Source organism: Pholcus phalangioides, unplaced genomic scaffold, assembly GCF_987345545.1.
Source record: "Pholcus phalangioides strain wild (caught in Gottingen) unplaced genomic scaffold, Ppha-v1.0 ptg000016l_1, whole genome shotgun sequence".
In the NCBI taxonomy this organism is placed as follows: Eukaryota; Metazoa; Arthropoda; class Arachnida; order Araneae; family Pholcidae; genus Pholcus; species Pholcus phalangioides.
Genome location: NW_028301609.1, coordinates 13,304,310 through 13,331,529, shown reverse-complemented (window position 1 = coordinate 13,331,529; position 27,220 = coordinate 13,304,310). Strand labels below are relative to the sequence as shown.

Below are 27,220 nucleotides of genomic sequence, written 5' to 3'. Positions count from 1 at the left end.
GATCCCCGGTTAACGTGATAGTAGTTATGCGTATTTATCCTCTGAAGACGGCATCCATTGTGTGTCGAAACACATTAGGAACTTGTGGCTTTTTTCCCCAGTTTATTTACCTTTATCATTGATTCCTTCTGTGATTAAATACGTGCAAACTGTATAATTAACGTGTATTGAGTATACGAGCAGAGCCACCCAGAAAAGTCTGCGTCGCAGTGAATAAAAGGTGCGGACGCCAGCCCTGTGAAGTTATTCCAGCGTACAACCGCGCGTTCTAACAGTTGTAACGTACGGGATAATGGCGCACTTACAGTAATACTGAAAAAAGCACACATGCATTTGACAAGGTGTGAAATGCATGTCTGCAATGGTTTTTTCTTCCCTAGGTTACATTTGCATGCACAAAACACACAGTGTTCTTTTTCTCCCGATTAATTTCAACAGGAATGTCGTTTTAACGTTTGCAAAGCGGCCGTTTCGAAACAGCTTAGTATGTAAAAAAACCTAGCATGCTAATATAACAGCAGGTACAAATGTGAACAAAGTACGAAATATTTTGGACATTAATGGTGTTTTTCTTCAATCGAAATGGGGAAAAAAGTACGATTGCCAGGCCCGTAACTAGGCACCGCCAAAGAGCCACGAGCCAAATGGAGCCCCACAAAAAATATACGCTTATTTTGCATAAGAATCCTTAGGGGTCCCCCCGAGAAGGCACGCCACAACCCTGACAAACGCTAATCATACACAACACTAGATACGCACTCAGACTGTTAGGTACACGCACTTACACTTCCGGCACAACTCACTAGGTAGTAAATTGCCTATGGCAATAGACCTGAGTTGTGCTCGGCTTGGAAAAAAAAAAACGCTAATCGAGAAAGAAACTTTTGTTACGTGAACTTTACGTGCTTCATTTGTGATACAAGCGGAAATTAAAAGATGAGGCGTCAAAATGTCTGTATAATTTCATGTTTTTTAAATAATCGAAAAATCCAGTTTTTATTATTTAAATTTTCCTGAATGGAAAATTTAACATGTCAACCTGGACATTTTTCTTAAAACTCGCACCCCCAAAACTGCACTCCCGCACCCCTGATTGAGAACCACTGTGATAGTACGTCGAAGCTTCAAGTCAAACATGACATCACAATTCCAGCAACAACGCGCAGTTTTCAATAAACAAACAATAATTCTGGTGCCTAGTCCCGAAAATGTCAGTCACATGAAATCGGCTTAGCAGGAGGAAGTCAATATTTGATCAGCTAAACTTTTCATCCAACGCCAGCAATATCATATTTTGAAATAGGCAAACCCAGTCAGAGAGAAATATCGGGTCTATGGATTTTTCTATACAGTATTCCTTCCTTTTCGACCGGTTTTTTTTTTTTTGCCCAACTTTGATATCAGATAGTTTCTGCGATTCAGAAGCAAAAAACTCCACACGAAATATCGATTCATTCATAGCGTCGCGAGACTTGACCCGCCGTTCCATTGACATCCAACCAGCTCGTTACCCACTACCCGTACAGCGAGAGATTGCGCAAAATTCTATTTTTTTCCCTCATAAGCTGCCTATAAGTGTACTACAATACTCTGTGCCGAAGATTACAATTCTTGAAAAGATCCATCGCGGACCATATAATTTGTTGATACCTAAGTGCCACCCATGTCGCATCATGGCACGGCCTCTTTGAAGCCAAATTTCTCCCCTTATAAGTGATGGAATTTCACTGGAAGGATCCTTATATTCTGAAATAAAATGCCGTCACTTGTCTAGCTACCGAAGAAATTCCCACATTTTTTTACGTCCATGCATTACCCTTTGGCACGAGATCAGAATAGTAGAGTGGCTCTCAAACGTTTGTCACTTGCGGCTCCCTTGCCCATTTCAAGGTTCGTCTCTGGCTACACAGAATAAATAGTTTAGTAGATATTTTCATCTATAAAAGAATCACTTCAAAGGAGCACAAATCAATGTCTACAGCTCACAGCGACGCACACTTTGAGAAAAATTGAAATAACACTTTGCGGAACCCCTGTTGGATCTCGAGATACGTTGGGGCACTTCAAATCGACGTGACACATTGGAAATATAAATCCCAGCTTCATTTGTTTAACCTCTACAGCGGCAATCCCGAGATATCTCGGGTTCTCAAAACCCTCTTAAAATTTCTTCTCCTGATAACAGGTTTTCAACCCCCCCCCCGTCCTGTCAATCAACTAATAGTGGGCGGAGTCAACTTTTGTTCAAACTCCAACAACAGATGGGAAAAAGAGACGATATTTTTCTTTATCCCTCGAGGTAGTATAGTATTATGGCGTTCAGTCAGGGCCGTAATTACGGTTTTTGCCGCCAGGGACAAACATGATTTTTCCGCCCATACAAATTTGAAATTCGATAATTTTATAACGGTGTTCTTTGTCTTCACCTAAATTCTGCCACCCGGGACAGTTGCTTCCCTGTCTCCTCCTCCCTGATTCCAGGCCTACGTACAGAATAAATATATTTTTCTTTATATATAAATATAATACTATTTTTGTTTATATTATGAAATATAATTCAGTTTTCATTGCCTGAAACATATAAAGCAAAACAATTTTTCGCATAATCACCTCATAATGACAACTTTTAGTTCGAGAATATTCTCTTGGTCATGTCGAGAGGTTTTAAAAGTTTGGTTATGAAGATTTTAGAAACCTTAAAAAATTATTCTAAAATTAAATAAATTTTCAGAAATTAGTTCAAAAAGCAAAGAGTAAAACCAAAGTTAATTGTCAAAAGAAGCTATTCTTATAATCACCTTGATTCTAAGAAGACACATAACTGTTATTTTCTTCAATGTACATCAGGGCTGGACAAATCGCAAAAAAAAATCTAGGCGCCAGAACACTTTTTAGGCACCAAAAACTTTTACCCGAAGAAAAAGGTCCAAAATAATGCTTCTTTTGACTTTTTCAGGGCAAAGTGACCCTCTTTCGTGTTGGCAGATATGCGGCTATAAATTCCAAACATTTTGGGTTGCTCTCAGCCTGCAATTCGATAGCTACACAAAGAAAATTTTAGACCAAGACCAATTTTTTAGTCGGCATGGCACAACCTGGCATCCCCCTTTACTTTTTATTATTATTTTGTGCTGTGGGGGGGGGGGGGGAATAAGCATTTATCACCTCACGCCCCATCGAAAAGAAAAACAATTCTTGAAAATGTAGGTTGCAATTTCTAGAAGGTTTAGTGATATCTAACTGTGGCAGTTATAACGCGGATCAGGAAAATTTTAAAAACCCCTTCTTACGGTCAACACAATTTTATTCCCGAAATAATCTCGCGACACTCCTGACAAACCACACAGGAATTCCCTCCATAACGGGGAGAAAAAAAAAAGCCCTTTTGCACTTCCTCTTTCATAACATTTCACATTCATATGACGGAGACACTTCCACTTTTTTTTTTCACATCCCAATACACTTAGGTCCAACCTTTACATCATCATCATGCCCCCCCCCCCGATCAAAGTGATGTTCCAAGACCCCACCTAACTGGAAATACCTGCCCAACAATTTACATACATGCTTTCGAAAATCATAGAACCGAATCTCATCATCACGAATTCAAGGGCTTGACAAATCCCAGGCACCAGATCGACTGCAAACTTGGTATTGGCACCTATAAAATTTTCCATGTCTGACTAATAAAATTGAAGTCTGTGGACTACAAAAAATTTTCCGAATTTATCCAGCGCCTCTACCAGCTCCTAGTCCCATAAGATTCGGTGAGAAATATTATTTTAGACAGTTTCTCTTGGGGAAAAAAATGATTTGCTCCTAAGAAATTTATTTGGCACCTTAATTTTTCTCCGATTTCTCAAGCTCTCACCTATGTATTTGAGGCGCTCGAGCCAAATCCAGTTAGGCCCACCCGGGCATGTAGCCCGTGGGTCTGTGGTAATGAGATCTAGCAGTATGATTTTTTTAAGAGTAAGACAGAAGCTGTTCTGGGGCCTCTACTAGCTTCTGTCTTACTCTTAAAAAATTATATGGGTCCGGGAGCCCATGATTCCGTTAAGACGCCCCTATATGCACATCTCGATGAATGGTAGGATGCATGCAGAGAGAGAGAGAGATACATATGTGGCACATATTACGTTGAAGGTAAACAACTAAATACTCTGACATTGAACAAGAAAACCTTCAAAAGAATGGGAAGGGGAAAAAAAAACTTTACAACATTGCAAGGTTAAATTTTCCGAAGATAAATTAGGCGCGAAACGTCTCATTTGATCTCAGTCGCTAGACCGTTTCATTGTTTTGTTCATAAAGGAAGCAAGATTTTGTTTTTATTTCCCTCAAAATACACGCCCGATAAACCACGGGTCACAAATTTAAATAGTAGTTCCGACTACATACAAAAAACAAAACATTATCTAAAAAAATGACTTTTGTTTTCTTGGGGTAGAACTTATGTAGCCACAGGGGCCGTAACCTAGAGGGCTAAGGCCATCTGGGCCTTAAAAAATTCACCCCAATAAATTTTGAAAAAAAAAACCAATACAATCTCCTCTCCTGCGTACACGCTTGGATCCCGTATTTCTGGGACGACGAGCAACTTTGTCAGCCACAATATCTTTTTAAGTCGGGCGCCTCGGTGTGTAGCCTATCACTACTAGCATCACCCACTCCACAAGGAAAACCGCAGAAATGGTCCATTGGTGGATTTGCCGAGGGCTGTGGTCAGCCAGAAGAAGACGGCTGCTAATTGAAGTGACAGAAATAAAATCACATGGGTAGTTTCAGTATGATGGGTTTTTTTCCTCCCCGAACTTTTTCACACAGCTGTTATGATCAGGGCTGGAATTGGGAGCGCAACTGCCCAAAGCGGCAAATTTTAAGTGGAAAAGAAAAAACATAAAATTATCGAATTTTGCAGCGGAGGCGGCACAGTTACGTTTGCCCCACATCCCCCTCAAAGTATTCTAGTTATGGCCCTATTTATAATCATGACATCCAGCATCCTTTCAGTGGGACTTCGGGACGAAGATTTTTGGATTTTTTTTTCCCACGCCAGCACTTTTAGTGCCCCCCCTCCCCCATGAATTTTTTAGAAAACTCGTAGTGAAAATTTTTAAAACAAAAATAGGTTATACTATGGGGATCCCTAGGCTAGGGCCACATCAGCCTCTTCTTTGTGAGGGCTTTAATGACCATATTTCCTGCACATGTAATGAGATATTCCTACATGAAAAAGCAGGCTTCCCCTATCGCTATGATGGAAATCTGTGGTTTAAGTCAGTGAGAAATTGGCTTTGTGTCCAGGCCGAAGGAATGGGGCGTAAGTAATACTAGTTAAATACTAATTAGTATAAGGGACTATTATTATATTACCCCAAAACAGACTGCTGAAATCTGGAAGAATTATAAGAAAAAGTAGCAAACACACTATTATGGGAATTTTTAATGCAGAACATTTCCAGTCATCAGAGGGTTCGTTGCAGAACAATGCAAAACATTCGGCTTTGGGGATATATTATAATATTGGGCACGGTAGCCAATGCCGTCTTAACGCATGGGCCCCACCCAGCCACCTCAAGAGAAGAGGGCCTCACAAAAATGAGATCCAGTTGAAATTTTCTAGAATTTACAAGGTAGGGCCTCAGAAAAACCACTTGGCCCGGGGGGCCCATGAAGCTCTTATGACGGCCCTGGATGTAGCCCAGGTCAATAAGATGCTCGCCTGAAGTACCAAAGTATGTTTAGAGGTGTCGCGAGTTCAATACCCGGTTCGTCCTCGGTTTTCTGATGCAGGACTACAAAAAAAAAAAAAAAAAAATCGGCGACATGACCACAGGAAAAAATTGCTACTGCGAGGAGTCTCTCATCGAGGGGCTAGCGCACCAACTCCCTCGATGAGTATCGAGGGGCTAGCGCACCAACTCCCTCGATGAGTATAAAAAATCAAGCCTGCCGTTCGGAATCGGCAATAAATTGTAGGTCCCGGTCTAATTAGCCCTCGTGTGCAGAAAATGACCGTGGTGCGACAAAAATGATATTATAATATTATTAGTAGTATAACAACTATAATAATAATAATTAGTGTAAAGGACACCCCACCTGAAATGTGAGAAAATGATTAGGAAAAAAAGTAGGCCGGCCAAACAGTGTAGGGTCATATCTCATCAGCTGCTTTGATCTATCTGAAAATGCATAAATTACTGCTTTGCTATCATCACAGTACTTTCAGCTGAAATTTAGAAGTATGAGGTTGCTGATGAAAATTATTTAAATTTCTTTAGACAAAAAACTTTCAATTTCCTGTTTCATATTGTTTGTCTTACATGTTTGAAGAATTATAAATCATCAATGACTGTATGCTTGTACTATAGTGGTTACCTTTAATTTACCCTATTTTTCACTGATTTAATAATTTGGCACATCAGTAGAAAATAGGGTGTATCATTGAACAAAGTGAAATCATTTTAATTGAGAATGCCATTATGTGTAGGGCACATCGAAATCATATTTCAGTGAATATGGTATCACTTTCTTCAGAGATGCAGTGTCAATTTTACACTAATAAAATAACTGTTTTTGAAAAACAACAAATATACAAGCATTTATTAATTATGTTCTTATAGAAACTTTCATATGTGACTTAGAATTAATGAGGGGGAAAAAATTATTTAATTTTCTTTAGAATGCAAATGAAATGATTCTAAGGAGGATATCTTTAAATTTGGAAGTTAATTTTATTTTAACAAAAATTCATTTTTAATTTTAAAAAAACCCTGAAAAATATGTACACACTTTTTACATGTAATTAAGTAGGTACCATTTTACCTCACCACAGGACAAACCAGGTATTAGCTGCTTTGTTTTAGGGAAAAAAATCACAATACAGTATTTATTAAAACAATTTTGATGAAAAAATATTTAAAATATTCAGATGTTTTAATATTATTAAAGCCAAATAACAGTTTCAAAAAATTTTCTTTTCACATAAAAAAAAGATTCAAACTTTTAGGGTATCTCTCTAGTTCTGCTCCACTTTCCCCCCAAAACATTACAATTAAGATTCTACTACTTTGGTTCTCCCCAAAACACAGTGTTCAGCTCCCCCCCCCCCCCACTTTTACAAATAATATTTCAGGAAACAGCCTTGGGTTATATATTCTAAGCAGCATTGAAAATGTTGATGTTTATACACAATGTCTGTCACCACCTATCATTGTATAGAGGAGGCACACATCAATAACAAAATTGTAAAACAAAACAAAGGTGCAAACTATTTCAATACACTTGTTAACAAGCCAATCACATTTCATACTGTTGTGTTACGTCACAAATTCTATTTATCAATGATAAAATTTAATGTAAGTGCCTTCATATCATAAGCATGTAGTAAAATAGTTTGAAATGAAAAATACTCACATTGTGTGAAACATTTAGTCATATAATATGTTAATTGCATTTTTAATTGGGTTGCTGAATTTTTCAAATATATGACATCCATATTTTTATGTCATCTGTTTTATCATGTTTCTCTGTCTATCTGTTTCTCTGGTGGCATCTGTTTATCAGCCACCTCGTTGGGCATTTTGCCTGTTGTGGCATTGTATTTGTATAAATATGCCATGTCTAATGTCTACTACGATGATTATCATCCTTTTAACTAGACTGCAATCCCTCTCCAGTGAATTTTCATTCTTGAACTCATTCAGATAAATGTCATTGTATATTTTACAGCTGATTGCTTTCTCACACATTTAGCACTGATCTACACTCATTTCTACAACAAAAACAAATTTCCATAAACAGCTATTGTTTGAAAATTTGTAATGAAGATTACTGACAGAAAAGCATTTTTAACAAATTGCATAGCTATCTTATTGATTTATATGCCAATAATTATTTAAGCTTCTTTTTTAGTTCCATACAAAATCTTTGCAAGATTAGTTGTCCTCCTTTAATTTAATCACTAAATACATGGACATACACTTGCGTAGGAGATCCTAGAGATTACTTGTGTGTGTTGCTTTCATCATGATCATAGGCACAGTGTTGCCCTCAAGTGAAAAGTAGAGTCTCCCGATAATGTGTGTGAGATCCAGTTACTACTCTCGATAATAAGTACAGTGGCATCAGAGCCGGAGGCGCTGTAAGTGCTCGAGCACCCATATAAATTTGTAGAGCTTGTCTGAGCACCCCCCAGGATTGATTCAGAAACTAAAATTTTCTAAATGAAACTCAAGATGTGCACTCACAAAATTGAAACATTTCCGATGCATCTGACTAAGTATGTATACTGGTAGGCAGGTATTCCTAGCTAGGTATGGGAGCGTCTCAGAAAAATGATAGCCTAGGGGCCTCTGATGCTTTTAATACGGTCCTGCATAGGCATCATTTCATTGATCATTTATTGATACAATTTCTGTGAAATATATTTTTAATCATTCATGCTTTAAATTACCTTTGAACCATGCTATAACCTATATGATCTTAAACACAAGACGCTCTCAAAGAATACCAACAATAGCTTGATTCAGTCAAATTTTCCTCGTCACCATCTTATTTTATTCATAATTAAAAGATGAAAGAAGAAATGGCTAACTTTAATAACAATAAATAGGAAATAAATATATGAGTAATGCATTCAAAGAGAACTACAATCGATATATAAACACTGGTTCTTAATTCCATTACTAAAGACACGAGAAAGTAATCTTAGGGGGTTACTAAGGGGAAGGTATTCCTAGACAAAAATTGTTGCTTTGATGAAGATTGATAAATGAAAGGGCGTAAGAAGTTGAGTTCACAATATGAGATATGAACACCACTTCTTAAACTCAGCTCTATTCTTTTCTTTTTTAATTTCACAAGGAAAAACTCAAATAACATGATTCTCTTCATTAGTGAACAGCCAAGAATATTCCACTCAAAAAAAAAAAACAATGATGGCATAGGCTTCCCACATCCTTCAGTGCAAGGGTGCTTTAAACTTTCAGAAAGTGCAGACAGGGGCGCAACTAGACACTTCGTCAACTGGGGCAAGCACACATTTTGGCACCCTGTATAATGCAGAAGGAGCAGTTAGAGGATAAATTTAAAGTCCTTTCTAGTCCAGTGCCCAGAGCGCCAGACCCACAGGTTCTTCCCTAAATGCGACCACCAGTTTTGGCCACTTCATTGGTATGAAAAAGTGTGACAGGCCACTTAAGTGATCTAAAACAGCCCTGTCGCAGGTCACTTAAGTGATATGAAAATGTGGGTGGGTCTCTTAAGTGATCTGGAAATGTTCCACAGGCCACCTACGTGATGTGGAAAACCACCACAGGTTACTTCAATGATCCGGAAATGAGCTGCTGGGTCACTTAAGTGACCTAGTAATGTGCCGCCCAGTTTCTTTTACAAAATTATGTTTGAGGTCACGGGAACCATATCAGATGACTCCAAGGGCCAAGAGTTGTGCATGTATGCTTTACCGGGGACACTAAAGTCATGAGGGACCTCTTGTATTGATTTTCTCGTAAATCAAAAAACATTTAAAAAAAACACTGTCCATATACTGAGGGCCCCTCTCTCTTGGGGACCCCATAAATAATGAACAGTAATAGAAAATCGATTGAATTCAATCTAACCGTTATAAGTGTCAATTAGCCACCATCAACCTTGCCGGTACTCGATCCCGGTTCTTCCAGATCCCATGAATAAAAAAAAAAAAAAAAAAAAGAGAGAGAGAGAGAAATTGTTTTCATTAAAATGAGACGTGTTTCATGAATCAATGTATAATAAGAGCTATTATATATGATACTATTCCCCGTGCTATTATTATTTTTTTACCTCTTCGCCAATGGATGATGAATCCTCGGTTTCCAATTTCTTGTAATTAGTGTGCTTCATTTTATTTTCTCTGGCTGTAATTACAGCTGTTACAATAAGAATATTTTAAACATTTTTTTTATGGTAATTTTTCAATTATAATATATATATTCACTCTTCAAACACGCTGTGATGAGAGACGTAGCGCACAGAAAATAAAAGAAATGTTCGTGAATAACAAGGACGTCCTCACCCGACCGTCCCACTGGCTGAAATGAAAACACAGCTGATTCCATGCATCACGACCTAACGGGTTCTAACTGGATCTCATTTTGCAGAAGATTCCGGCAGATTGTCCATCCAATCATAGATCTTGTAGAGTCGGTGTAGAAAGCAAAACGTAATTTTATTGGCTTTTTTTTTCTCCTGATGTCACGTATATGCGGAGATCGACCTTGGAAAAAAAAAATGCATTTGCATTGTGAAAATGAAAACTACATTGCCGTTTCAAAGAAGCATGTCCTTGTTTTCGGAGAATAAAATTTTTTGTGTGGGTTTCAGTTTTCCCCGTGTATTTTCGGAATTGGCGGAGAAATGACAAGGAAGAAGTCACGTAATGTAGGAAGAAGGATTTATTCGTACCCTGACCATATTTCGTCGAGAAAATTACGGAGGATGAAATTCCGGATTGAAAGCATTGAGAAATATATATATATAAATTATTTCTCCTCTAAAAGATTGAAAGACAAAAATCGCCAGTTGTCGCCAAAAAATTATGCCAACAGAAAGAACAAAAACTCAATCATTGCTAAAATTTGCTGATGAGTAGAAATTTCGCCAACGGTGAAGAATGAAGCACTAACAATGCAAATCGTGATGAATTTAAAATGACTTCTACAGGAAAAAAAAGTTTAATATGAATGGGCTGATCATATTTTCTTGACAAAAATACAGGAAATTGTGATTCCGAAATACGGAAAATCGCGAGTTGTCACCAAAAATGGTCTCAGAGATGAGTGAAACTGTCAATAATTGCTGAAATTCTGAAAATAAATGGCGGAAAATGAAGCACTCAATTCAATTCCTCGTTCACATGAGAAATGGAATACATGAATATTGATATTTATAGACATAATTACCACAATATAAGTTTCAAAAGAAAACTCATTCCTTAATTTCAGTAAAGAATAAAAATTCAACGAGGCTTCATTGAAAAGAATGGGCAAAATACGGGTTGTATGGTCACATTACATCACACTCAATAGGTTTGCAAATTTTTATAATAAAACGTAATTTTTATCAAAATATATGCATTTATATCCTATCAATTTAGTCTAAGTAGATCAAATTGTTTAGAGTTTCAATACTTTGTTTGATAAATGCATAATTTATCTAAATGTGAATATTAGGTCCGTAACTAACACATGCGGCGTGCTTGTTTGTTTACAATCCGCTTTGAAGCTCTCCCGTTATGATAGCGGTTTTGAATGTTCCGAGAAGAGATCACAAAAATTCAACACAATGGCGTCCGATGTGAAACCAAGGTTTTAATTCACGATATAAATTCACTTTTTTATATCACAAATTTATAATTTGTTGCGGGTTTTCTAACGATTGTGTGTGTGTTTAGACAGGGCCGTTGTATGCCTTTTCGGGGCCCCGGGGCAGACATTTCGTTCGGGCCCTTCTTGAAAGGGTTATTTTTATGCAAAATAAGTGTAAATGTTTTTGGGGGTCCCTATTTGGTTTGGGGTCCTGGGGCAGTTCCCGGTTGCCCTAGCCTAGTTACGGCCCTGTGTTTACACCAAGAATGCTCAACGTTTACGCGAATGCGACATGGCCGTCTTAAGAATATCATGGGTCCCCCCGGGCCAAGTTGTTTTTCGGAGGCCCTACCTGGCAAATCCTAGAAAATTTCAGCCAGATCTCATTTTTGTGAGGCCCCTCTTCTCTTGAAGCCCCCCCCCCCCCTGGCTGTGCCCGGTGGGCCCATGCGTTAAGACGGCATTGGAGTGCGTGGCCACTTAATTGATCTGAAAACGTCGCGGGCCACTTCAGTGATCTGTAAATGTGCCATGGATCATTTAAGACTTTAATTCTCTGGAACTGTCCCGTGTGGGTCACTGAAGAGATCTGTGAGTATGTTAAGGGTCAATGAAGTGATCTGGGAATGTGCCGGGGACCCAGTTAAGTCATGTTGAAACGTGCCATTGGCCACTTGAGTGATGTGTAACTGCACCGTGAGACACTTAAATGTGCTAGAACAGTGCCACGCGTCACTTGAGTGATCTTTCATTGTGCCGCGGGCCTTGTTAGTGATGTTGAACTGTATCATGAGCCATTTAATTGATCTGTAGATGTGTCGCGGTTCGCTTAGGTGCTCTGGAACAGTTCCAGGAGTCACTCAAGTAATCTGTAAATGTGCCACGGATCACTTATGCAGAAGTCTGTAAAATGTGCAATAGGCTATTAAAGTACTGTGAGATGGGTCGCTTTAAGTGATCTGTAAATGTCCCACTTAGTTCATTTTTGCAACGTTTGATTTGAGGCTGTGGGCCACATCAAATAAGTCTGAGGGCTACGAGTAGCATATATGGTTGACACTATTTATGTAATGTATCATGAGCCATGCCCCCCGCAAGGGTAGGGCTGACAGGGCCTGGGATGATTTTCATGGTCCCCACAAGGATAGGGCTGATGTCTCCAGCCCTGGAACCCGGGATGATTCTCATCATTTGTTGTTTTTTCACGCTATCTTCACATTCATCATAAAGGGGGGGGGGGCCCGTGAAAGTGTGATATAAGACCTACAAAAGATCCCAGCCTACGGGCCCTGCTGGCCATGATGATTTTCATCATGCTATAAATTCACTAAAAAAATGATCCCTTGAAAAGTCTACCCATGAGCCTACCAAAGATCCCAGGCTAAAATTCTTGCTGTAAGATGTGAGGGTCATTATTAAAGCATTGGTTTTTAAACCGTGATTCGCTGACCCCCTGGGTTGGGAAAAGGCTCTTGCATTCAAAGTTGAATTTTATTCTTTTATAGTCTCTGAAAAAAAGTCATTCCGTCTTCATATGTTACAAACAACTTATGGGTTCCATGAAGTCTGGAGAGGAAGGAGCAGCGACGTATTTACGAGGCTATTTCCCAGGGTGGTAACTGAGGAATGAGCAGTCAAGACAATTAGTGTGGAATGTGTAGAAACCACAAACCCCCTTTTGCTAAAGGTACAGTCCCACGAGAGTTTGCTAGGGGACCCTTGGTAAGATAATTAAAGTTAATAAAAGTCTTTGTTGGACATAAACCGCAAAAACGACTTCTACTTGTTCGGTCATTCACGAAGGAAGACGCTCATTCCACTGCCTTTGTATTGATTGCTTCCCTAAAGCCTGAGATGACCGCGGATCCTGACAACGACTTTTATTATCTTTAACTTTAATTATCTTACCAAGGGTTCCCTAGCAAACTCTCGTGGGACTGTACCTTAAAAGGTCAACGGACTAGGTTGGTGGATGACCAAATGAGAGACCTACAGAGTGTGCGCTCAGGGGAATGACTAAAAAAAAGAGTGACAGATGTAGAAAGATTAGGTCCACAGGGCTGAAGCTAGAGGAGGAGCAGATGGGCCTATCAAATTCCCTCTTTAACCACTCCTTCAAAATTACATGGAGGGGGGGGGGGCAAAATTTGAATTTGCCCCAGCTGACCAAGTATATAGTTGCAGCCCTGATCAGGTCAGAGCGCAGCCAAAAAAAAATCAAACATATTATGGAAAAAGTGTAATATAATCCCCCCCTTTTTTTTATGGCGATTTTTTTTCTTTGGCGAGAAAAACATCCAAAAGCAGGATGAGAAGTCTCCAAGAGTGAAACAGAGTCATGCTTTCTGACATTTCTTACCAAAGAAAAAATCACCAAAACGATAACAGTCTCTCAATGCTCGTTATAATGACCCCTATCGTTCTGTAAAAAACGGGCATTATATTTGATGGTCGTTATATTGAAAGGTAAACATATAGGATATTTCTTATGTGCAAAGCATTTAGGACTACCACTCATTGTGATGGAATGCAGAGATGTCATTGGCACTATAGCGCATCAAATATCCAGAATTTCGGAAAAGGTAAATTAAACTACAGCGGCATGTCTGGGAATGGTCATTATAACGAGCATTGATTGTACTATGGCTGTCAGAACGGAAAAAAAAATTTACAATAAAAAACGAACAACAAAAAAAAACAAAACAACGTTCTTATATTAAATAAGGTGTATACAGATTGATAATGAAGCAACGTATTACAAAAGGCACAATAGGTTATTAATAAAAACATGATTCGCAGGAACAAAACTCTGGGTTGTAAATAAAAATAGCACAGCTGCCAAGTCTCCCGGATTTTCTGAGAGGCTCCCGAATTTCTGCTCTATCTCCCCGACTCCCAAAAAATTCTTTTGTCTGCTGAATTTTGCCTGTGATTGTAAAAAATCCCTTCATTTAGGGAAAAATTATTCTCCAAGAATTTACCCGAAAAAAACTGCAGCTTCATAAGTGTGTAAATTCATTTCGTCAAATCACAAAAAATACTTCATTTTTGGGGAGAAAACACAAAATTCGGCAAATCAGCAAGCAACAATCCGGCCTTTCGAAATCCAAAATTGACACGATTGGATGTTTCTGCTTTATCCATATTTCCAGTTTCGAGCTCGACGGAGATTTTTGAGAGGTAATTTATCCCAAGGACTTTAACCCCTACTCGTTGGCCATGATTAGCGATGGTTTGCATGGTGTCACAGTTTCTTCAATGGGAAAATGTCCCTAAAATTTCCCATTTACCAATGAAAAATCCTTGAAATGTTTTAAAAAAAAAATCCCTTTTACATTTATTTTTGTACAGAATTTGGATCCACGCGAAAACCTCCCGAATTCTCATTCTCCAAAGTTGGCAGCTATGAAACAGGGACTCGTGTGATGCCTCTTAAACTGCCACAAGCATATATATATCTTTATGATGGAAAAAGGGCAACACCAGAATGTTGTTCCGTGTAACATTTTGTCAGCAGTTAAGGGGGTTATATGATAAATTGATCGGGTAAAAATGTTTCGGTTGGAAACAGTCTCTGGGTTGAATAAAAATATGATTGCAGGATTATAATTTGTCTTATAATGGCTAGCATGGAAAAATTAATAAAACTGGAAATACAAAATTTTCAACCTGGGAGAAAATGAGATGAGATATTCCCAAAAGAAAAACTGAAGGGTGAACATACTGGGGAAAAGCAGTTCAACGAGACAAACAAAAAAGAAAATTATGCTTCAAACTTCTAATGGGTTCAGTTGATTCAAAGGCAATGCTGTTTGACACAAAAGCTTCACCTTCAGACAATGACAATACAGACCAATATAAAAAATGAAATGGGAACCTAGAAGCAGAAGGAAATAATAATAATAGTCGACAAAAAAAAAGCCAACAAAAGAAAACGATTGACCATAAAAAAAAGTGCCAACAAGCTAGAAAGAAATTCCCCAAAAAAGTTGCTAAAGGAAAAAAAGGAATCATACTATAGCTGTATATTGTGGTGTTTACAACCAGTTAGTCCCTCCCCCCCCCCATTGTGCCAATTCTCCCTGGACCCCGGATGTTGTTGAGATGGCCCTGCCCCTAAGACACCCATTTATAGTATGATTTATCATGTTTATACCAACAACACTTGGGTATTATGCTAATTACGAGATAAAAGTGATAGATTTAGGGAAATTTATAAAACTTACCAAAATGATCAGTAACTATGCATGATAACCAAATTTATCACATTTACTGTAACAGTCATATGATGTCATTGAGGACCATTTTAATCTTTTGGTTAAAAAGCGTTATGACCAAGCTGTTTTAATACATTCAGTATTGAATTTCAGTGTTTCAGCATTAGTTTTTGATAAAATTAAGTGAAAGTTGCAGAAATAATCACATTCTCTTTGCAATTTCAGTGATACAGAAATCCAGTTTATGCGAGATCGAATCGAAACAGTGGAAGACCACATGTCAAATCTGTGCAATCAATTCAGTACCTATACTAACAGAACTGCGCGTTTGAGGGATGATGGAGATCAACTGGCAAAGATAGTCGGCGAATTTGCCTCTCAGGAACTACTGAATGATACTCTTCAGTCTTCTATGAGCAGATTTGCGAGTATACTTGGTGCGATTCAAGATTACAGACACTCTGAAGTGAGAACTTGATTTATTTCAGTTATGCCTTGTTTGTTCTCTTACCCCAATCACTTAAATTCAGATGAGCTGTTTAGACGGAGACCTTGTAGGGCTACACTCGAAGATTAAACACACATAACTCTGACAGCATAACTATGTGAGGGCCACACATATACACAACACTCTCTGGTTTGCTTCATTGTCAAAAACTTTCTAGCCACCCATTGGATGCTTGGAAATCTTCCTTCCCAAGTTTTTCGGCAATTTTTTTCTCTTCAGCTTGAACCATTGGCCCAGATATTAGCAGTTTTCTAGATCTAGCTCCCACAAACCATTCCCATACAATTTTGTTAACTTGCACATTTTTCTCGTTTTGTTTCTCCATTTCCATTCCTCTCGAATTTCATGTCATAAGTTTTTTTCCAATAGCGAACTTTGTTATCATCTCTGTAACACTTAAATTTTGCTTTTCTTTTTCCTCAATGACCTCCATTTTTTTATTCAAATGCAAGATGTGTTTCTTGTGAATGATGGGCATCTCTAAACCAAATGAAATGCAAAATACATGAAGACTTCCGTGTAACAGTTTCTTTCTTATCGCCTATCACACACTTTTTCTTTTTTCTATGCACTCACACATTTTTGCACACAACACATCTTCAGTCATCAATCAATGGGCCGTCGCAACACGGTATCACTTAAATTGTGAGTCTCCCTCACCTATTCCTCTCCTGAACTACTTTACTTTCTCCCATTCAAAGGACAAAACTTGCACTTGGCTAAAAATGCTTTCTGTTTTAGCAGGTTTTTATCTAAAAATAGACTAAATATTCCTTCCGTTTCAGTCTTAAAGAGGTTTCCCAAAATGGAAAAAACATTAATTATCCAACAGACTATTTTTCCATTCCGTTCAAGACAGGTTTCCATCTCTTACAGTGTCTGTCTTAGACAGGTTTCACCGTATTTGTGCTGTTCCAGAGAAGCCTTTATTGATATTAAAGGTATATTTCCTCGGTTTATGAACTGCAATATAGTAAAAGTCAAATTCCATGCATAAGTATCCAAATTTTAACATTTTTGTCTGCTTACTATAATAATAATCAAAATTACATTAATTTAAACAATTATTTATTTTTGTATGTTTAGGCGCAGAGGCTGCATCATAAAATAGTTGTCGAGCTGGCCGCTTACAACCATATCTGCAAGAAGGCAAAGGTCTGTACAGACATGATTAATTCTATTTTAAATTTGATAAATAAGGTTTGATAATTTACTGATGACATTTACATACTTGGATCAAAGCTTGCATATTTGAGCATAAAATGGTATTTTGAGTGCCTTGTATGATTTCCTTTGTTAATAAATTGTGCCCGAAGTATGATACAGCCATTCTCAAATGAGAAATAATAACAAAAGAAAACAACATTCTCATCGAGTCTCCAATCAAAGCAGATGCTATTTGCATTCAGCAGTGATAGTTTTTTTTTTTTTCGTTTTCAGCTCAGTGAAAAAACAAGAGAAACATAAAAAAAGCCTAAACCTTCACTCTTTTTCCTTGCCATCTTCACTAAAAGAAAGCTCACCTTCACATTGCAAAAATTCTAGTGCGATTTTCGACCAAAAATAACATCAATTGCATATAACATAACAGTGCAAAATAACATCAATTTCATACCTTAGGCCAGGTTCACGCTTGACCGATATTACAACGTTAACATTGGTTAAAAAACCTGAAATTCAGGTTTTTAATCAATCCATGTTGACATCCTGGTGATGTCACTCTAGTGTGAACCCGGTCTTATTCATTATACTACTAAACCAGACATGCACTTCGTCCATATTCCTCTGCGGAAACTCTAACGAATTGGTACATGTTGGAATGTGTGTGTACGTGTAGTGAAACCTGGTGTGAAGTTTGTTTCTGTGTAATGCTTGTTATGTGTACTGCTGCCACCTGCCAACAGTTTTTCTAACTATGAGTGAAGTGTAATGATTGAATGGTTTATTGTTGTAGGCCTGTTACTCTCTGTGGCGAGACTTTTTAATGGGTATTCATTATACTGGTCCTGTATGATGTTTTTCATTTTCAACATTGAAGTCAGGACTGTGAGAAAGTTTCTGATTTCAAAAGCATAGTGAAAAGAGTGGAGGCAGTTCCGCAAGTCATCACTGGAGGCTAAGTAAGAGCCCAGGACAAAAAATTTGGAGAATTGGTGGTCAAGAAAGTCATTATAGGAGGAAGGCGTCCAAGTTTTTTGTAGCTCACAGGCAACAAAACCATGAATCTGGTCATCACAACAAGATTAGAATTTTAAACATCTCACAGCAGCCGGGCTTGTTCTTAACCTTTCAAGCGGCAGTTAGAAATCATGTAACCCTCTCCCCTTCCCCTCCTTCAAAATGCCACATCTTTTTTAATAAAGTAGGTTTTCTTCCGATTTTCAGCAATTGCAAACTAAGGGGGTATAAAAAAAAGTTTTCCATTGAGAAAACAACCTTACAAAATATCTGGACTTGTCAATGCTAAAATAAGAAGCTTTTATTGAGGCGAGATTTCTTGTGATTGCTGGGTTAAAGCACTTTGGCTCTAATCTAAAAATGCCCAGACATACTTGTTGGGAATAAAATTCCAATCACAATGGTTGTTGTAATTTTATCTTCCTAATAGTTAACTGCATTCTTGAGCTATCAGATCGCTCCTTTCAGTGCAATTAGATTGATCCATTGTTTCTCACCAATTTTGGGGAGGGCAAAAAGTAAATCCTTGACTCTGTACAATATCTGCTAAATTCAACTTTAAAATAAATTCTACACTTTACATTAACTTTTCATCAAAGAACCAAATTGTTTTTCTTGTCATCTGTGTTCTGAAGGTTTTTTAAGTTTTATCAATTTGGAGAAATTGGGATTGCACTTGGAAGTATTAATTCATCATGGCAGTGTGATAGTGTTCTTTTTATTAAAGTAGCCTACTTTATTTAAAAAACCATGATCATGACATTATAAGACAAACAAAAATGGGATTTCAAAATCGTTGTAGGAAGAATTGAAGAGAAATCTTATGATTCTGTCGGGTAAGGAGAGCAAGAAAACGAAGGATGCAAGAAGTGTTGACCACACAGTTTCATTCGAGGAAACAATGGTATTTCTTTTCTTACTTTTCTCAGTTTTTAGCTTCATTTCTTGTAAAAATATTACGCAGTCTTTTTCTTTTAAAATTGTAATCTAATGTATTACATTTTAGTAATATATGACATCCATATTTGTTATACATGGGCATCTTTTTTTCAGCCACTTCATTGGGCATTTTGCCTGTAGGCAAAGCCTTGTATATTTATGTGTATAGCCTTGTATAGCCTTGTATTTATGTTTTCCGTGAGAGATATATCTGTATGATATGTTGAGAGGAATTGCTGGTGTTAGTATAGGCATACATTCTTGTCCCAAACTGGGAAGTCATCATTTTCTATTTGATTTCTAATATAGTTAATATATAATTATTGATAAGTATTGTGATTCATACAGTGTCCCACAATGGACTGACGGTTGTCAAAATGGGATAGCAATAAAACGGTGAAAGATATTAAAATCATTCTCATGGAATATAAATGTGTGGAGTCAGGAATTTCAGATAAGTCATTTATGTTGCAAAGGTGTGTATAGTTATTAAAATTAAAAAAAATTAACTGAGAAATTGAATTTTCTGGATGTTACACCAAAACGAATAGTTGGAAAGAAAAGTGATTTTTGTCTCCTCTGGGAATCAAACCTGGGTCCCCCTTGCATACTGGGCAAGTGTGTTAACCAATACACCAGAGACACACTTTTCAATTCCTTATAACACACATTATTAGCTTGAAGTGCTGAGTGGAGACATTGCAGCCTCCCTTAACTACAGCAATTTTCATCCAGGTGGCGTTTTGTATTGAGAGATGGTATTCCTGGAGGAGAAAAACTGTTTTTCTTTCCAAATATTCGTTTTGGCATAACATCCAGAAAATTCAATTTCTCAGCATTTTAATCCAAAAAAATACAATCTCTCAATAAAAAAAATTAACCTTTTCGAGGGCTTCTTGTGCTCAAAAAAGAAATTAGAAAATTGTTGACCTGTCTCTTCTGATACCAACAAAAAAAAATAAAATTCACCTTTTTAAGTGCAATATTCGCAGAGATATTTGAATTAAAAAATCAAGGGAAAGTTGGGAAACAAGTGATGCTTGTTGGTTTTTACTGTGTTCTTTTCCAACTTTCCTCCGTTTATTTTATTTTATTTTTTGTCATTAGGAGAGCTGGGCAACAACTTTGTAATTGGGTTCTTGAGCACAGGGTGTCCGTATAAAAAGTTATTTTTTTTATTTTAATAATTATGCAACCCCTTGCAACAACATGAATGACGTATCTGAAATTCTTAACTTCACACATTTATATTCTGCAGGAATGACTTTAATATCTTTCACCATTTTCTTGCTATCCTATTTTGAAAACCATCAGTCGATAGTAGGACACTGATTCAATTTAAGAATTCTCAATTATAGACTTCCAAAGGACTTGTGAAAACACCATCTGAAGAAAATAAAGCAGCTATGAAGCTCGTGAGATTGTTCGATACGTTTGAAAGGAGAAAACTTGATGATTTGAAGGCAAGTTTCATATTTTTATTCTTTTTTTTCTTGTTTGTATTTCAGTATTATCCTCCATTTTCTTTCAACTACAGAGGTTGGTATCATTCATATATCAGTAATCTGCTTTGTCACCCAATGTCTAGCAGCCCATATTTATGTCCCTGAGCAGTCAAACATTGTGTATTGCAACCTGAAAGTTGGCAGCTTTCTCTTCTCCTCCCCCCCAAATCTGACACTGTGCAGCTGCACATGTTCAAAATACAACCCTTGGGTGTTGGTGAATTAAAAGTACAATAAAACCTTACTAATCCGGACACATTTGCAGTGACCAATTTATTCATGATTCATCTGTGACTTCCCCAAAATACTTTAGTAGATATTTTCACTTGTAAAAATACCATTTCAAAGTATAAATAGACACACAAATCAATATCTCCAGCTCGCCGTGATGCCCCTGACAAAGGTTGGCGATGCCCTCTTTGAGAAACACTGGATTATAGTCAGAAAGCTTTGATTAAAAGAACTTTTTCTTTTTCCATTTCATTTCTTTGTGCTAATCACTAAGCTAACCTTAGTGTTTTAAAACATGTCCAGGGCTCTATTATTTTCTGTGATTATCTAAGTGAATTTCCAGGCATGCCAAAAATGTCAAATGGTGTGGCAGGCTACAAATGAAAACAAAACATTTTAAGTATTAAAATATGAACATTTAACTTTTAAATAAGCTAGAATGCAGAGCACCAGCACGAATGTCATATGAAGAACATGGAATCAGAAAATCTTCTACTGTTTATGGTTAAAAAAAAAAAAAAAAATTCGGATCTGAGCAATGCCTACAAAAAATGTTTAAAGAATATAAGTAAAGAGATTTTTATCTATAGATAACAAACAACAGTATGCAAATTAGAAATTATGGTTCAAAATTAAATTATCTGTTAGTATATGTTCATATTATTTTCTTTCAAAGAAAAATATGAATTAGTGTTCAAAGAGCTATATTAGTGCCTTAACCTTTTTTATATCCTGACAGTACTTAAAAGTACCGGGTTTGTTTTGAACTAACTGATTGTTTCAAAAACATTGTTTTTTTTTGTCTTTAATTAGAACTAAAATGGCCTACCAAATAATTTACATGATAACTACTTATTATCAAAAAATGTTTACTTTTATTTTAATTATAATTTTCTTATTCTACTTTTCACAATGTCAGATATAAAAGGTTAAATATAGGGAAAAACTATGGAAATAAATTAAACTTAATCCATAATGGAAAGTTATCCAATCCAGAATTGCCTAGGTTTCGATGGGTTTGGATTAGAGAGGTTCTTCTATATCTCTGTCTGATTCCTGAAAAGATGTCTGTCATTGAGATATTGTTTTTTTTTTAAATTTCACTGATTTAGCTAATCATGTGAGACTATCATCTTCACTTAGTATACCTTTTTATCCATTATATGTATGTGTGTGTGTATATGTACAGTCAGACCCCCCAATATGACGAACTCCTATTCTCTCACCGAATAAATACCCTTGATATAAAAAAAATTTTCAAACTATCCTTAAATTTTTTTTCGTTTCTTGTCACCGAAAACCACAATCCGAAGATTTAACTTCTCAGGATTTGATCTTAAGCTCTTTTTTCAAAAAAAAAAGAAAAAAAAAACCCCAAAAAAAAAAAAAAAGAGGGAGCATCAATCTGTTCCTTTATCAGTAAAAGAGACAAAGTCATTTTGAGAGAGTACTGGAGGTTTCGGTGGTCAATAGTTCACACCAATATCATAAAACATTGTGCTGTCTATATGTTTAGATTTCAGTAAAGAAATAAGCCACCGTGGTGGTTAGTTGTCATAATGACAGACTTGCATCGTGAGGACCCCGCAGTTGCCACTGTGGTGGTTGGCCGAAGTTGGTTTTCTATTGTTCCCTACTTTGTTCCACAAGCCGACCTCTTTGTTAAAAAGTCTCGTCACATAGAGCAACAGGACTGCAATGGTATAAATATTTAATCATTGTACTTCAGTCCTCACAATTTAAAATATAGATGGCAGCATTTGAAATTCATGCACAAAACTAGATACACACTCACACTTCCGGCACCACTCAGTCTGTCGTAAATTATTTTTGGCGATAGACCAGAGTTATGCTCAGTTTGAAAGAAAGCAAAGAAATAAAGTTACTTCAAGTTTGTGCTCAGTTTTAACAAACAAAGAATATTGGGCCATCTAAAGGGAAAGCGTTTTTAGTTAACAAAAAAAAAATTAAAATTTTTTGATAGAATTTGTTCAAAGTACCTGGTAACTTGTTGGCCACTGCACGGAATACCCAAACTTTCATACATAGGCGATAACATATATTTTTCTTTTTGGATTTCAGAGGGTTTTCATGGATTTTATTCATATTGAGTTGCTCTTTCACACCAAAGCCATTGAACTCTATTCAAAAGCTTTCCGTGAGGTTGAAAGAATCGATATTGATGAAGACATGGAAGTAAGTACAGCTCAGTTAAACACATTACAGTAAAACTTTGATAAACCGTCACCGTCTGAACCAGAGCTTAGACGGATAACAGAAATCTCATAATACATATGTAGAGTAACGTGATTTCACTAGGGGCTTGGGACGAAAATAAAAATAAACTCCCTTAAAAATGAATAAAAAATACATATTGTATTTAATTCTACGCACACACACACTCAAAACAAACAATATAAACTTCAGTATCAGGTTAGCTCAGGCAGTGGAAACATTGAAAATAGTGTCCTTTATGTTGTGTCTATTCCAATGGACATTGTCCATTAACAGCAGTGTTTCCTGCGGCAATTGCTTTTTGGCCATGCAAACTCTAACCTGAGGAAAACGTTGTGGGGTTATTCTGAAAAAATTGTTTGGTCCATCCAAGCACTTTTTTTTGGGGCAATGCGTTGGGGCAGTTCACAGGCAATGCGTTAATATTTAAATTTTTGACAGCACATGGTTTTTGGATTTACTAATTACAAACAGGGGTAGTCTATGATTGCCGGTGACATTTGCACAGACCATAGCAGTGATCTGATCTTTTTGGCCCTTAAAACCTGGGGGCTGTTCTTTCCATATTTTTTTCTAGATGATGACAGATAACAGAACTGAAAGTTAAATGAGTGACAGTTAATCAAAGTTTTACTGTATTTCAGTTATATGTGCTTTTTTTTTCAAGGTTAAAAGAAATTCAAAGATACAGACAGTTCTTGGACATAAGTGTATTCTCAATTTTAAAAGAAGTATAGAAAAAAACTATTTTGTATTGTTACTCTCCCATTATTTATTTTGATTGAACAGTATTCTCAGGAAGATTTGATGGGGAGAGTAAACTCAAAGGCCAAAAATTTAGACATTTGCCACTTCCATAATATTTTAGTATTTCAGTGTTAGGTTAGATGTGTGAGAATTCTTCGGTTAGTGACCATAATTTGTTCCATGAACATGCTTGTTATCAGAATCACTCCTATATCGAATCAAACTTCCCCTTCCCCATAGGAAATAATAGAAAAACTCAGATAATTCATTGGACAATTATTTATTTGAAAAAAAAAACCTAATAAAAATAGTATTTAATCAGTTAAAACACAATAGTTTTTTAATAAATAATACAATAATGTTTACAAATCGCCTATATAAAGATCAAATCGAGTACTCACAGGTCTAAACAACTTCCAATGCCTCTGAATTCAATCGACTCTTATTACTATAATTTTTGGCTCATTATTGTTAGTGATTCTGGTGAATTTCACCTGATCAGATTTGCCTTGGGCTAGTAATAATCTGTAACTGCTATCTTATATCTTCATATCATCATCTTATAATGTATAATACTGTTACACCAGGAATTCAAAGGACGATTCCAGTTTCCTTGCTTTGCCTCCTCAATGAGCTTCATGAATCAGTCCTTTGCACACAAAGCACAAGAAGAAGAAGGAGACTCCAATGACACATCAGTTCTGCATCCTGAGAAAGATTCACGTACAAGCCCAAAGAACTTAGAAGAAACGTTGCTGAAAAATTTGCACCTGCGTAGCTCTACCCTGCGCAGAAAAAAAGATCTTTCTAGTGCCAATTCAGATGTATCAAGTGGCAGCAGCGTGTCTAACAGTTCTGATGCAGTCAGAGCATACCATTCATTCAAGTGGACGTACTGATGGTAAAAATTTTTTGCTGTGTTTTATGGATTTATTATAAGAGGGTGCCTACATTTTTATACTTATCCACTGCAGCAGAAGCTGTCAAAATCACTAGTCAAGTTTTATTAATAATTTGATCATCCATAAATTGTGATGCTTTCAAATTTTATGTGAGAAATTGCGTAAAACAGCTTTTAAGCTTTGATTGTGACTAGTCAGAAATTGTATTTGATTTTTATATGGAATGTTTTTAATTGACTTTATAATGTGATCGATTGTTAATTTACTTGTTTTCCCCTCCTCAATATCAAAATCAAAGTCATAATCGTGTGATTAAGTTATTTACACCAAAAAAAAAAAATTGTTGCCATTTACAATTTTTACACTCCGATGCCTTTATGGACACTTTTTTGTGCCTTATTAAAAGTTTGACTGAGAAGATGTGTCTTTCTTCCCATCTTAAAGATATTGTTTTGATTCACGTTCTGTAGCCTATTACTATTTTTGTATCTGTTACAAGAATTGCACTTCATGTTTATCTCATGCTGAATCCTATTTGCCCTCTAAGGTAGGTTTTACAAGGTTTCCAAAGCCAGTGTAATGTGGAAGCTCGCTTACTTTCACAAAGTCTTGTAGAGGAAATACTTCAATTATACGATACATAATTTGAATCCTGTTATAACGAACATCAAGATACCAAAGAAATTACTTAATTTTAATAGAATTTTGCTATAAAGGAATTTTAACATTAATTAAAAAAACTTCATTGTAGCAGAATTTGATTCCAAGGAAAAAAATATTTATTTACGTTACAAATACAAATACCGTTCTAGATAATAAAAGTAATATGAAGTTAATTTTCAAAAGACTCAAATTAATTGTAGGCATGGAATTTTCTTTGTTTCATTTAACATATTTGAGGCTAATAATCAGTTTTCTTTTGTATACGTGTGCAATGCTGGAAAGATTTCACATCTAAAAGCACATGTGAATTCCGGTCTTTTCTCATGGTGCATTTCGGAAATTAATGTGTTGAAGTGATGTATGTATGTTTCTGGAAGATGTCTTCAACAAATGTCCTGTAAAGACAGCCACATCTGGAAAATTTCAGAATGTTTAGTTTTTTTTCCTATGGGATCCTATGACTGCTGTTTGAATTTTAAATTCCAACTTTGTCCAATTTTTCAAAAATGTTGAAAGAGCAGATAGAGATATGCCACATTTTTTTATTTACTCCAGCATCAACTTTAGAAATGGTCTTAAGTTTTTGTTTAATTAAAAACTGTTTCCTTCCGAGGTCACTCATTTTGAAACAGAAGAAATATGAACTTCCCCGTCACATAGCACTACTTTACTGTGCCACTAACTCCGGTCATATCACCATATGGCAATTTTCAACCATTGGAGTTGGGTGGGAATTGATGGCGCCATTAATTGATCATCCCAGGTTCAGTAGGTAAAGAACTTGTTCTTCCACGTTCCTTGCCCGGATTCAAACCAGTGAACCTTGATGCTAATCTTCATAGTGGAACACAAGCATCTTACCACTGCAAATGCATAGCACTGGCTTAATACAGATTTTATTTCTCTTTCCTGCACCATATGGTTAAAATTTCTTCCCCCAACAGTTCAGAAAGTTCTTTGAAACAGATTTTACAGGATCATTTTTGGAACATTTTGTATTCCTCTTTTTGATTTTTAGAAACTTGTTTTTTAATTTATTATTACAGATTTTTCATTTCATAATATCAGAATTCGCAATATATTGTCCTTATGCAAACTTATTTAAAGATGAAAGTTTTTGTTACAATGAGGTTTTCGCTATAACGTTATTCGTTAAAACAGGATTTGACTGTATATGCTATGACTATGAAAGTATTCACAGAAATGCCTTTGGAGGTTAGGATATGACTAAGTTCTTCACGTAACATATAGTATGTAGTGGGTGCAATAAGTATAAATCAACACAAGCTCCAGATCTCTCAAAACACAGTGACCTTGCCTATTTTCAGATTTTTGTAAACAGAAGCTTAAGGCCTTTGATTCTTGCATAAAAGTACTTCTGCAATACTGTAATTTCCTGCCTGTAATCAGTGCATGCAAACTTTGTTGCTTTTTGGAGAAGTGGGGTCAATAATCTTCATGTTAAATTCTGGTACTGATCTGTTCACTTTATCTGGCCCATGAATTTTGAAAGGAAAAAACCCATTACAGTGAACCAGCTATCTTCAACCTGTGTTTGCGAGATCTTATCCGATTCTATACTCGTGAGCACTTGATCAATGCTTCAATCAAACATTTTGTAAAAATTATATTCAAGAATTACAATTATGCAGATTTCAGACATAAGTCTATCAAAGTTGCTGTAAGAATTGCTCTTTTGATGATGGGTATAGGCAGTGCTTGCAACTCAAGAAAGGTTAAAGAC

At 36.5% G+C, this 27,220-nt stretch overlaps 2 protein-coding genes across 3 annotated transcripts in view; one reads left to right on the top strand and one right to left on the bottom strand.

The window, feature by feature from the left end:
* Positions 1-10,089, bottom strand: part of SPoCk (secretory pathway calcium atpase) — a 55,542-nt gene extending 45,453 nt beyond the window's left edge. The window contains exons 1-2 of one of the 2 annotated variants that reach the window (XM_089245659.1): positions 9,829-9,944; positions 9,627-9,679 (exon numbers count right to left, since the gene is read on the bottom strand). Coding sequence is in view for 1 of the 2 variants with exons in the window: in XM_089245657.1 (XP_089101783.1) it covers positions 9,829-9,888 (60 nt within the window). In the remaining variant the exon portion in view is untranslated. Of the gene's footprint in view, positions 1-9,626; positions 9,680-9,828 lie in introns of both variants that reach the window. The other variant, XM_089245657.1, reaches the window with a different exon arrangement.
* Positions 10,090-11,246: 1,157 nt separating this feature from the next.
* Fam92 (CBY1 interacting BAR domain containing protein Fam92) lies at positions 11,247-25,273 on the top strand. The gene is made up of 7 exons (XM_089245656.1): positions 11,247-11,351; positions 15,794-16,034; positions 17,163-17,231; positions 19,057-19,158; positions 20,552-20,656; positions 23,012-23,125; positions 24,499-25,273. Exons 1-7 carry the CDS (start codon positions 11,329-11,331, stop codon positions 24,808-24,810), a joined length of 966 nt encoding a protein of 321 aa, XP_089101782.1. The 5' UTR covers positions 11,247-11,328; the 3' UTR covers positions 24,811-25,273.
* Positions 25,274-27,220: the final 1,947 nt, after the last annotated feature.